At 48.4% G+C, this 13,684-nt stretch overlaps 1 protein-coding gene across 1 annotated transcript in view; it reads right to left on the reverse strand.

The window, feature by feature from the left end:
• Positions 1-247: 247 nt before the first annotated feature.
• Positions 248-13,684, reverse strand: part of LOC126982940 (mucin-19-like) — a 28,505-nt gene continuing 15,068 nt past the window's right edge. Inside the window, exons 4-8 of the mRNA XM_050835216.1 lie at positions 10,778-13,050; positions 9,636-9,929; positions 8,275-9,115; positions 6,012-6,208; positions 248-5,813 (exon numbers count right to left, since the gene is read on the reverse strand). Coding sequence (XP_050691173.1) covers positions 5,658-5,813; positions 6,012-6,208; positions 8,275-9,115; positions 9,636-9,929; positions 10,778-13,050 — 3,761 coding nt within the window. The 3' untranslated portion in view covers positions 248-5,657. The remainder of the gene's footprint in view (positions 5,814-6,011; positions 6,209-8,274; positions 9,116-9,635; positions 9,930-10,777; positions 13,051-13,684) is intronic.

The raw sequence follows: 13,684 nt of genomic DNA on the forward strand, positions 1-13,684 counted from the left end.
GAAGAAACACTGCCATCCAAACTCCTCGAGCTCTCAATAAATATGGGAAGATTTTTTTACAAATATAGTTCTATGTTTGTTACAACACAAAAATCATTTAAGGTCTGCCCTATGAATAAGATAACTAAAATCAAACTTAAATGCATAAACAGGTTGAAAACCTGGACATATATATATATATATATATATATATATATATATATATATATATATATATATATATATATATATATATATATATATATATATATATATATATATATATATCATGTGTTTAAAAATACTGCTTGCTGGGCTTTCTAAATTCTATGTTTGAAAATATTAGTAAAATGACAGTTCATTGGACGTGACAAAAGTAAGACAAAGGGAAGCACAAATGTCAACCTTGGCTGGCTCCTTCACAACTAAACATAAAACACTTGATGGCTGTGTGTTTGGCTGGGCTGGTCAGTAACATCACTCATGACGCCGAGTAAAAGGACAATGTTAGTGACTCGCCAAACAGAAGTACGCACTTTGTCATAGTAATTTCTGAACAAAATTCCAAAATCCATAGCACTGCAAGAGACATCTTGAAAGGATAACAAACACTTCAGGAAAGAAAGATCATCTCACCTTTGGCCCTGAGCCTCTTAATATTTGTGAACTCATAATTTTTTTGTTAAATTATCCATTTGATAAAAAAATTAAATATATTACAAGAGAACACAAGGTATGGACAAAACATGAAACTATTACGACTGAGGCTGATAATTCTGATCCTGACTTCCCAAGCTGACGGTCCATGAAGGAGTCCGCGACACGCTGGCCGAAGGTGACACAAGGGCAGGAGGGGCAAGAGACACGCAGATGGGGGAGGGACAAGTAGCAAAGAGTGAACAGATTACTCTTGTGGAGACATAACATTGCAAACAGTTCAAGGAATAAACCACACTTTTTAAACATCACACCAATAATTATGAGGTGGATGCCTATCATGATAAAAACAGACAGACAGACAGACAGAGGTGGCAAGAGATGGAACAAGTGGTAGATAATACTGGAAGTGTAACATGACTGGCAACTTTGAGCACCACAAAAATAATGTACTGGGGGGAAGTTGACCCGCGAGCGTGCGTGCCCATCAGACAGTAATATAGACAATGTCGAGAGCAGTAGTGCCAACGGGAGGAGTGTGGGGGGGGGGCGGGGAGGAGGTTCAAAGTTGGCCAGAGTGTTACGTTTTGTACCTTGTCTATGATTCTACTCACTGTAGATGAAAAGGGGCTGGTAAAGTATCAAGGTGGGTTAGTTAGTTGAACATGAAAACTTTAAAAAATGAGACTGGCTGCTGATGTTGTTACTGATTGTTTGTGTGCTGCTACGTATGTACAGGCTTCTGTGTGGGGGGGTTGGGATGAGTGTGTGGGTGGGTGGGTGGGTGTGGTGTGGTGTGGTGTGGTGTGGTGTGGTGTGGTGTGGTATGGTGTGGTGTGGTGTGGGTGTGGTGTGGTGTGGTGTGGTGTGGTGTGTGTGTGTGAGCAAATGCATGTGAATCTCTCCAGACTTGCCAAAGTACAAAAATGTGTAAAAACTTGCTGAAGGAACTGTCATGCCGGCCACCAGTGTGCAGGAAACAGTACGTGTGGGCAGATGTTGACTAACATTTAGCAGACCAGAATGATACAGAAATACATAAGACAAACGTTTATCACTCACTAGCTAAAATTCTGACCACCAGTATCAATCATGCTTAACATACATTAACTGCTTTTAAGAAGAAAATTTGAAATTGAAACTTAAGATTTTGTTCTTTCAACCTATAAACAATCATGACCACAAATGTAAACGGTTAGCTACTACACTTCATGACTGAACTTTTTGCTGTGAATCTTTCCTAACAGGCACATGTGAAGCGGGAAACCTCCCTTTCATCATGCCTTTTCTAAGTGAGTCTCAGCTGGTCTGTGTCTGTTGGCCTTGCTCACTGGCATGGTGGAGCTGCATTAATGCCTCAACAACTGGGGCTGCCACACAGGACGGCCCCATTGCTACAACACCGTAGTGATGTAAGTAGCCTGCCAGTACTACATACCTGTTCCTGATGCAACGAAGCTCTGGCCGTCACAAATCAATCTTTATGGCATTAGATTATAGATGAACTTTATGAACTTTCATTGGAAGGAAATATTCAATCAGAAGTACAAGAAAGAAATGTAACAAAAGGTATGATTGTCAAATCGTATTGTTCCTGGAGTTGTGAGATTCAAATCAAGTTAAGAAAGATCAAGCCTATGAAAGGTCAATTATTGGCCAGCGTACAGATTGGCAATTTGAAAAACCTTAACACATGCAATCTGCAACTGGTTGTGTCACATAAAAGGGTAATAAAGATAAAATGCCTTGACTTACAAGTCCTACACTAGGTAATATGTCAGGTAGCTCTCTCTCATTACCACAACAAAAATATATAAGAACTAGAGAGTTTGGACACTTTTAAAGAGACAGTGCCTTGCCTCTTTGTTATGTGCAGCAGACACCACCTTGGTCCTCTACACTGAGATTCTAACATAAAAGCACAACAACACATCTGTCTCACTGCCTTGAACACAACCAAAACTTCCTCTGTCTCTAGTAACTGTGATCCTGCTTATCCTAGTTATTACTTTCACCATACAGAACCTTTATGAAAGGTACTGGAAATACTATGACACAGAGAACACACAGTGCACAATATTAGTTATGTAAATTACTAAAAATTTCAAATTGCTTTGCAGAACAGAAGACTACCTACAACCACAATTATATTACTCTCAAATGAAAACATTACCATTTAAATAGTATTGTAGTAACATCCTGCAACACTTTAGGTACTTGCAAACCTGCCAGCACACCCTTGCTTAAAGGCCCAACATCAAAAAGACATGACGTGCAGGTACTTGAACTTGACCACAAGTTTATGGATCACAAGTCTATCTGGATCTGAAGAAGGTTGCATAAGGAGCAAGTCTTTGATCTACACACTGAGACAGCTTGGCTTGGAACATCTTTCCTTGGCTCACTGCAGCTGTGAGTTTTGTGATGATTTCATGAATGATTCGAGAGCACAGGATGAGTGTGCGAAGAATTAGGTTGAAGGGGTGGCGGTCCAGCAAACAATTGTCATATGTTTTGGTCCCTGAGCCAACATTATGAAGTGACTGGAGATAGAAGAAGAATCAATTACAGTTTTGAAGGAAGGACAGTTTCAATTCTTTAGCACTGATTAAGGCAAAAATTTGCTAAAATTATCAGAACAGATACTGGAATCAAACTACACAAATGAGGAAAGCACAGGCTAGCAATCTCTTGAAAGTAGCAGGTCAGTGTGGCAGCCTTCAAACAAGTGCTGAACACCACCTGACAATTATATGGAAACTGCACCTTTATAATTACACAAGTCCACCTCATATTGTTGTCTTTCACTTCACTCTGACAGTACTACTTGACTTTTTCTTCAAATTTCCTCTGAAGCAGCCACCTACCGACCTGCCGTTGTCGCTGATTGCTGCCACCTGAGCACCCCCACATTGCACCAGCTGAATGTCTTTTGTGTACCATTGTCGTGGAATGATTACAACTCTACTAACGGCAGCTGCTCATGCCCAAACTACACGTGCAGTAATGGTAAAGGTGAACACTGCACATCATAGTAATGCATGGAAGTTCAGCTGAGTGAGAAACCTGCACCATAGGCAATGTGAAGCTAAGGTGTGGAGGCCTGCTCTGGGCAATGATGGGGAAGGGGGAGGAGGGGGGCTAGTCAGAGTGCATGTGTGTGGCTGTATTTAATTTAGTTACATTAATGATAAAAAAGGGATGATAAATATTATGATACAACTCCAATTAAATACTAGTGTATCAATTTTGTGGGGAAGACACAGCAATATTATGACCTCCAAATTTTGCTGTACCAATCAACAAAGAATTATTGCTTGGAAATATTCTTGGGAACCACTTAGAGGGATGTCCCCAGGAACCAGTGAAGAGGGAAGCCTTGTGGGGCATCCTAGGGTTTGTGTCCTTGTGGCTCCTCCTCCACCCAGCCCCTGCCCAGGCCAACACACACACACACATACACCCCAAGTCCTCCTACAGGCCAGGGTTCCTCTCCACATGCTCCTCCTTGCACCAGTGTCAACAGTCCAGAATTTACGTTCATTGTAGAGTGACCTTTCTAAATTAGTTCCTATAAAAGAATCTATGTAGAAGCTAAAAGTAGTTAATATTTATGGCTAATAAAATATTACAAATTTCATATAAATAAAAAGAGGACAGGATCTTGCTTCTGTCCACTAGGAAACAATTTTCAGAGTAAAACCAGCGTAAAGCGAGAGTAACGCGCCTAAAATCAGGGAACATTGCACAATGGTTCTGACAGAGGAATAAGGAGAGTGGTACAATAATAGTCAGAGAAGAGTCTGTAATGACTATGAGACCCACAGCGGTCGTAAGTACGGAAGGTCAGTTTTGCTACGAGTGATGAGCCTGTGTTAAAATGGTGACACACAAGTGGCTGGGCACCACTTGTCGGGGAATGTTTGTGTGCAGACCACCATCAACAATTTTAACAAGTAATCTGTAGGAAAGATTGGATGGCAAGGATGGCAGTGTGTATGAAAAGAAGGGGTAAAAAAATAATGATAATTGAAGGGGGAGGGCAAAAAACATTGATACATGGAGAAAACAAGTAACAAACAAGACTAGAACATTATATTACATGATGTGGCGTGAGAACCACCCAGTTCTTGAAACCATAAAAACTTTCCACGTGTGAGCCGTGTGAGGGTGTTGCCGGCCCCGAGCACCAACACGTGAGCTGCTGGGGGGCGTCCGGGCCCGCCCGAGTCTGGCTGTGAGAGCTCACCAGAGTACAAAACATCACAGATAAATACAAAAAGAAAAAAAGATAAAAAGAGGAAAAAAAGTCTCTTCAGCATGCACTTGTATCACACAAGAGACAAAATTTAAGCGTATAGGAGGGCCTGCTAATGTAACTGCACTATTGCCTCTATTCTTCTCCATTTTTGTCATGGTTCACTAGAGCACACTAGTGAAGAGCTAAATATCACACAAGAACAGATATTGTCTTACAATATCACTGCACACGGGAGCAACACTTGCCTACGTCATTACAAATATGTAGTGAGTGTTAATGAACAACCAGAACACACGGCCCCTCAGTCATCAAGAACTACACATAACAGAGACGGGCTCTTTGTGCCACTGTTGTACAATGGTCCGTCCTGGGTTAGGAGTGGGGTATCACTGGGTACCAGAACCTGAGCATTGGATGTGGCCACGGGGGGCATCATGTCACCGAGGTCCGTCACTCCAGTCATGGCCATGCCGGCCCCACTGGTGGCCAGGGCTGTGCTGGATTTGGCCGAAGGTTCCACCTGGGACACGCGCACAGTTCCGCCCGACGTGGGGGGCCAGACACCAGCTGGACGAACTTTAACATAGTTGTTGTTATTATTGTTGTGGCACACGGGCCTATTGCTCCAGAAGGGCACGGCGACGGTCGCCACCTGAGGCAGGGCCGAGGGCTGCGTCGGAGCCCCCTGGAACCCTTCAGTCGCCCCGGGCGAGAGACTTATGGGCAGGGCTGATGAGGGCTGACCCCCCGTCCCAGGAGGTCAGGAGGGCTCCTTCTCCTGCTGTAGCACAAAGGTCGATCTCGCTCCAGGCACCCCAGCCTGGCTGGACCCGAGCAGCTTGAGGGAGAGTCCCCCGCCGGCCCCACCCACAGATCCGCCGCTCCCCTTACCCTGCACTTGTAGCTTATTGATAACCTGGAAACAACACAAAGTTTTCACTAAACTCTGTAAGGCAGCTTTAATCTAGTGTTCCCCTTTGTGCCCTGGAGGAACAGAGGATACAGCAATTCAAAAACAGAGAATCTTAACATAAGACTGACAAAAAATTTCCAATAGCAATTAGTGACAGGAAACCTGAAGAAAGGGCAAGGAGGAGGGTGCCTGTGTGCCTACCTGTTGTACTTGATGGATGGTGAATCCAGTGGTTCCTCCCCCCCCTGCCACGGCCGAGGTGAGGTAGGTGACTGGGCCGGTGGTGAGGCCGCCTGAACTGCTGCTGCTGACGCTGCCCGCAGTGCCCCCCGCGGCAGCACCCGCACCAGTACCAGCAATGCCTGAGCCCACCAGGTTTGTAACACCGCTGCTACCCACTGGAAGACAAGCAGAGTGAACATATATTTACCAAGGAAACCTGCAGCTTAATTCCATCAATCATCTGATTTTGTGAGACAGTGAGCGAACTTTGTCTGATTGTAATTATAAACTTTTAGTACAAATGAACCAACAAATGTCAAAATGACTTTGTATCCTTTCAGTAAAATAAACAAAGCAACTAAGAATTACATTTGAGTCATCAGTACCTCTATAATACCAACAATGTGGGACACAACCTCCTAAATACAAACTAAAAAATGAAATTGACTATCATACCCCCAAGAGGCAAAGAATAGGGCAAATGATTTCTAGAGGGCAGTGTATACCAGACAGACACCTGCTGGACTGACTGAGGCGTGGCCTTACTTAAACTCGGTACACACAAGAACACATGCACTAACAATCTCAAGGATTATGTTCCAGAGATAGCTTGGGTCTCCATAAGGGTACAACTACTTCTGATGAATTTTCTGGCATGAATTAATATACAAAGTTATCTTCTTGCCATGTACTTATCAGCAGGGAAGAAATATCATCACAATAGACAATTACTTCTAGAATTACATTGAAGGCAAGATAAAACTAGCAAACTTAGAAAGACGGCAACTGGAAAATTGTGCTAAAACTTCTTTTGCTTTTATCTTGGTTGATAAGTGAACGCAATGTGCCGAATTGTAACTATCTATCATCATCCTCTTTTTTTCCATTTTTTGACATTTGAACTCTTTGCTTCCCTACTTCATCCATGAAAATGACCTAGCATAATAACTGCACTGCTTAGATTTCTTCTTTTTTTTTCAGTGGTGCAAACCTCCTGACAATTGGGGTAGGCGGTGGCCGAACTGGTAGCGTACTGGGCCCACATTCATCGCGTAATGGACGACGCGGGTTCGAATCCCCACGCTACCACTCGGATTTTTCAGTCACCGCCGAGTGGCTTAAAACTACCCACATGCTGTCCTGAAGACCACCCATCAACCCGGACTCTAGAGGAAGCCGTCCAAGCGAATCAAGAACGAGTTCCGGGGGGCAGCATGAGCCAATGCAAGATGGCGCCACTATAAACACTCGCCTGCACCAGAACGGGCTGGGCCGACCATCAGGCCCCACCTGGAAGAAGCCTTGGGCCGACCATCAGGCCCCACCAGGGAGATGCCTACCGGCGCAACAGGCAACGACGTAAAAAAAATAAAAAATAAAAAATAAAAATCATGGAAAAGACGTCTTGTTCAGTAGGTAAATACGACTCCTTCAACATCTTTAGAGTAATTTTTCATCACACACAGGAACACACACATGTATGGGGCTAAGACCTCTAAGCCTTCTATCTTGGCACATGGCACAGTTTGTAATAAAAGCTTACTTTCCAAGAGAGACTTCCAGGTTGCTACTCACTATGTAGCCCACAAGAAAGAATGCACAGTTAAACTGGCAGCCAGATGTTCCATTTTACATTCAAACTATCCAAGAAAGTTTGTACCTATTAGCCACAGCATGTTGTGGATGCTGCCTTGCTAGCTGACTTAAACTTTCCTAAGCAGAGTCCCATTACAAACTGACCTGATCCTCAGGCAATGAATTTCAGACTTCACCACATTTTTTGTATAAACTTGAAACCCAAAGAAACGTGAGTGAACATAATGCATGAAATTGTCATTCTGATGTGCACACAGAAAGTCAAAGAAAATATCATCTAGAGATGAAAATTACAGGATTTTGTGATATGAAATATGCCCACAGCTTTATACAATACAAAACACAGCCACTTGGGAACCATTGGTTTTCTTTTAAATTCTTCACTTTAAAAGCTGTGTCAAAGGCACTATAACTCTTTTATTCCTAAGACAGAGCAGCCTTCACACACAATCATTGTGTGACCTTGAATAAAATTAATCAACATAACCAATGTAAGATGTCGCTGCTTCCCCTGCTTGCACGCACACAAGCCTCAGCCATCACGAGGAACACATTCTCACACACACACACGCACACAGGAAACATCAGACTGGGGCAAGAGAAGATAGAGGAACTAATATGACTGAACCCTGAGCACAATTCTTACCCTTGCCCGCATTGGTCACCAATCTAGAAGCATCACCAAATGCATTGCTGTGCAGTTCTAATCGGATGCTCCCAGTACCGTCACTTTTGAACGACTTGGCCAGGGCGTCCGATATCACAATGCCGCTGGGGATGCCCGACCCCAAGAAAATGTTCTGACCGTCACTGCTGCCGGGACGCGAGTCCGTGACCGCGGCGTCAGCCCTGCCAAAGGTGGCGGCCGAGGAGGGGTTTATCCTTATGGGTTGCGTGGTAGAGTTCCTCATGCCAGCGATGGCCACATTACTCAACGTTATGGTCTGGTTGTTGGTGAGGCCGTTCTGGAGGCTCACCACCACGGGGATGTGGCTCTTGTTCCCGCTGGCATCGAGCTGCAGGACGTTGCCCACAATGTTTATAGCACCATCGTTCGTCTTCACCTTCTTATTTTTGTTTTTGGCACTGGGGGTCGGCGCAGCACTGTTTTTAAGCGCGTCACTCTGCGTTGGCGGCCGCTTAAGGGTGGCAGCAGCTGCCGCCGCTGCTGCCACTGCACTGGTGTTGACAATGCCCATGCTGTTCCCCATGTGAATGTGTCCATTGTAGCCACTGCTGACACTGATGCCCTCCTTGGCCCCCGACCCCGAGGGCACATTCAGAAGCTTTTTGGCCAGCAGGGGCTTGACGCTAACAAAGCGTTCCTGTGCCCCACCCAGGCCCAGGGTGCTGCCCAGGGTGGGGTCGGCCAGCACGGCGCCGGGGTGGGGCTTCTTGAGGGCGGTGCTAAATGCACTTCGCAGCAGATCTGCTCGGTGGTCTGAGGCCAGGTAACCACCTAACCGTCTGCAGTTGTACGAACACGTCTGAAAGGCATGGACAAAGTCAGTGTGAGGCAAGTTCTTGGCTCCTGAGGCATTGGGTGTCTGAGATCTAAAGAGCAGCCTATGAGAACAGTGACAACCAGGTTCGTGCATGTTTGATTTACTGGCATCTACAACTTGCTACAGCAAAGTACCTCAAGTTATTTAAAAAAAATATAGAAATAAAACTGATATGGCTCACAGAAAACTTCTCAGGGCATTAAAACTTTATACATTCTGCAACAATCAATAGACATAAATCACCTGCGTGCAGAACCCTAAGAATTATTACAGGTTCAGTGACTGACTTCTTAGTGAGTGGCAAAATTTCCATAATAAACTGTGTGCAGTGTTATTAACTGTTGATAATGTCCTGACATCACTAGCTCTACTGAATCTCTGAGGTGGTGCAAAAACCAAATGACATCAATGAATGGTGAGTAAACATTAGGGTGACTTGGTGATGTTACAGAGGAAGACGTTAGTGACTAAAAAACAGCGGGAAAATAAGGTGATAACTCACAGCAAGAGGCTTGGGCGGCTCTCGGACATAAAAGTTATCTGCAGGTACCAGGGCTGGAGGAATCCTAGAGGTGGGCGGCCAATATGCAGGTGAGGGGGGCGCGGGGTGCGATGGGGTGGTGGGGGGGTCCATGGGGTGGTGTATGGGAGGGTTGGGAGAAGGGTCACCAGGAGACACGAGGGTGGTCGCGGTGCCCCCCAGAGATTTAACCAGAAGAGGAGAGGTGGCCGCTGGCCCCCCTACTATTCCTCCGCTGGCAGTGGTGGCCATGGCCGGCCCCCGGGGCGGCGTGCCCTGCAACACACATTCACATGCCAACCAACACGGCACACAAAACAAACACTCCTTAAAGGATCTTGTCCCTCATCTTAAAAATCAAGTTATTAATAAATTAATGCATGAGAGGTGCGTCTCCTGCGGGTGTTTCCTCGCTGTGAAGTGAACGGGAAACTCCCCAAAACATGAACCAAAACAAGGGATAAAAAGATCATTAGGAAATCAGATTACACACCCTCACAATGGGAAGGCAAAACTATTTCAAACCAAAACTGTAACAAATAAAGTTATGAAATCAAGGCAGACAGACTGCATTAGTGAAGGGGCAGACTGGGGCCAGAAGCAGGAGGAGCAAGGAGGGACAAAAGAGGGAGAGGAAAAGGATTTTCTTTATCTTCTGGCTCTACCTGCTGCACTGTGCTTGATAATTAAAACAATAACTATAATAATGATAGCAGTAACTGTCACAGGAACACCTCCATCACTGCCCCTGAACACTGTCAGCTACACTGGCTGGGCAGAAAATGAATCACCCCATCCTTCCTCTAGTCCCTTCCTTCATCTTAAAACTCCATTATTAGGCACCACTCAGTGAAAAAAAAGAGAGAGAGAGAGAGAGAGAGAGAGAGAGAGAGAGAGAGAGAGAGAGAGAGAGAGAGAGAGAGAGAGAGAGAGAGAGAGAGAGAGAGAGAGAGAGAGCATACCAGGCACTGCAGAAACAAAGCCAAGGTAAGGAAGAGGAGCAGCAGGAGGAGGAAGGAGGCAGTGGTGGGAGGTGTGCTGGTCCCCCCACAAGACAGGGGAGGCACCAGCAACACCACCAACACCAGAAGCAGCAGCCTGGTGGGCGGCGGCTGGTAACTCACCTGGATCAGTCCCGTGGCAGAGTCTGGCGGCTTGGTGGCTTTGCTCTGCGCCTCCTTGGCCGCTCGGTGCTCAAGGAGGAGCTCGTCGAACTTTTTGGAGCGTCCCGGAACAGCGCGTCGAAGGGAGAGGGAGTGCGCCTTGCAGGTGAGAGAGCGTGTGCAGGGCTTCCCCGTCTCCTGCACCACCACGCCGCAGTGCACCTCCGCGTCGTACTCACGGTCCTTAAGCGGCAGCAGTTTCCGCTCCCCGGGCTTTTTCTTTTTGGTGGACTTTTTGGGTGAGGGCGTGGGTGGGGCCGGGGTGAGGGCCGACGACCCCGAGGAGGATGAGGAGGATGAGGATGAGGATGACGAAGATGAGGAGGAGGAGGAGGTTGTGGTGTGCTGACTTGGGGTATGCGTTGGTGTGTGTGCCGGGGTGTGGGTTGGGGTGTGGGAGGGGGTGTGGGCTTGGGAGGAGGAGGTGGCAGGCCCCGGGGAGACCAGCTGTGTGCCACAGGAGGTCACCACAGGGTTCTTGAGAGTGGCAGCCAGGGTGGGCATGGACAAGGAGGGCTGGGAGGCTGTGGTGTTGATGGCCGCCTGCGCCCCGGCCCCCAGGACCACCGTGATGGCCTGGGTGGAGGTGCCCAAGGAGGTGGTGGCAACAGTGTGTGGGACTGTGGCTGGGGTGGGGGTTGGGGCAGGGGTGGGCGGGGCGGCCGTCACACTCAGGGAGGGGGAGGGGGTGGGGGTGGGGGCTGGCTGCTGCAGGAGGCCGGCCAGCTGTGACTCCAGGCCAGTGTTCCCCCCCTGACACAGCTGGGTTATGGAGTTCACAGCGTTGGTGAGTTCATCGCACTGGGATGATATTTTTTCTATTTCGTCAAAACTAAACGATTCAACAGGTACTTCAATAAGGTCAGACTGCGCGGCGTACTGCCCCTGAGGGTCCGCTGCCGCCGCCGCTGCCGTGGCCACCCCCTCCAGGTTCTGCTGGCAGGCGTCGGCCTCGGACAGCACCTCGTTGGTGATCTGCTCCAGCACCGGCATGGACAGTTGTTCGCTGTTGTACCGCTGTGGCATCACCTTCTCTATACTGAGCTCGGGGGGCTCAGCCGAGTGGTCCACGTAGCTGCCGTGGCCGACGGCGGCCTGCTGCTGGTCCACGTAGGCCAGGCCACCGTTCTCGTTTAAGTAGCACTGAGAATTGCCAGGAAGAACAGTCTGCGTGAGGTCCGAGGTCTCCGGCGTGGCATTGAGCACCGCGTTGAGGTCAGACTCACTGACGGTGGCCAGGAGGTCGGCCTGGATCTGGTTGAGGGTGGCCATGGACATGTGGCTCATGGGTACTGGCACCGACCCCATGGCCTGGGAATTGACCAGCATGCCCTGCCTGGCGGCCAGGCCTCCCCCACCGCTGGCGATGCTGCCGGCAGCCTGGCCCTGGGCCTCGACGATGTCGTGTGACCCCACCAGGCTGGGATCCATCTCCAGGGTTGGGCCGGGCAGCAAATTTTGAGAGGCGGTCAGTGCCTCGGCCTCGGCCTGCAGCATGGCTGATATTTTGTTGACTTCTTCCTCCACGCTGGATGCGTTCTGGCTCAGCATGGGGATGCCCACCACGGCGCCGCCCCCCATAGTAGGCGAGGGGCCGCTCATGGCCACCATCCCCTGGTGCTGTACGCTGGGGCAGGACACGCTTGGCGGTCCCACGCTGGGCGGCCCCACACTTGGAGGGCCGATGCTTGGTGGCCCCACGCTTGGCGGCCCTATGCTGGGAGGGCCGATGGTGGAGGGCGGCCCTGCGTGTGTGGGGGGGTGCGGCAGACTGTGGTGGGGCGGCTCTGGGGGGGCCGGGGGAGGCAGAGCAGTGGGCAAAGGCTGTGGTGGGGGCACAAGGTCTATCCCTCCGTCCATGTCCTCCTCCCCAGTGACCTCCGTCTTGAGGGAGGCCACGGCGAGGGTGTTGGGGGAAGGGAGGAGGTCGCACCCCGGGGAATCGGCTGAACCTCCGACTCTGTTGCTGCTGCTGCTGCTGCCGACACTCATGCCGGCACTGCTGCAGCTGCTGTTGCTATTGCTGCCACTGCTGTTGGTACCCGACTCCCCTGGGAGGTGGGCCGAGTGACTCCCAGTCAGGGCGTCGCTGTCGATCCTCCCCTCAAGCTTCACCACAGGGTTGGTGTGGGAGCGGCTCCGAGCTTTACTCACTTTGTTGCTGCCAGAGGATACAGAGGCTCGTGCACCTCCAGACGACTTGATGGGGGAGATCACTCCGCCATGTCGTAGTTCTGAAACAGAGTCAGGATGAGATTGGGATTTCAAGAGCAGTGATCAAACACAAGGATCTCTCTGGTGTGTCTCATGTAAAGACATAAAAGGCTGCACGGTGAGAAATGTGTTTTTATGTCAACATAACAACTTGTGAAGGCTGTCAGAAACTTGGGTTTTGCACTGTCTGATACAAAGGACTCACACAATCAATGTTTCATATACATGTAGTAAATGAGTTGAACAATTAATATCATGGTGGTCAAGCTCCACCCAAAGCTCATTCCCTTCAGGTGTTCTGCAAGGAACACAGCGGTGGCTGAGTGGAGAGGCAGTGGCCGAGTGGTTAGCGTCGGGCGTGGTAAGCCCGTGAATCTAGGTTTGAGTCCCACCAAAACACACTGATTTTTCAAACCATCGCCGAGTGGCAGAAGATTACCAACATGCTGCCCAGATCTTCAATCAAGTGTAACTTCAGCGACTTCAGTCAAGAGGAGCACCGGGGGGCAGCATGAGCCAAGCAAGGATCATATACAATGGCACACACTATAAATAAAATTCGCCTACACCACTAATGGGCTGGGGTCGTCGAGGAGACCCTTGAGGAAAGCCTACTGGTGCTATAGGTATCACCTAACTAAATAAATAAAATAA

Source organism: Eriocheir sinensis, chromosome 52, assembly GCF_024679095.1.
Source record: "Eriocheir sinensis breed Jianghai 21 chromosome 52, ASM2467909v1, whole genome shotgun sequence".
Classification (NCBI taxonomy): Eukaryota; Metazoa; Arthropoda; class Malacostraca; order Decapoda; family Varunidae; genus Eriocheir; species Eriocheir sinensis.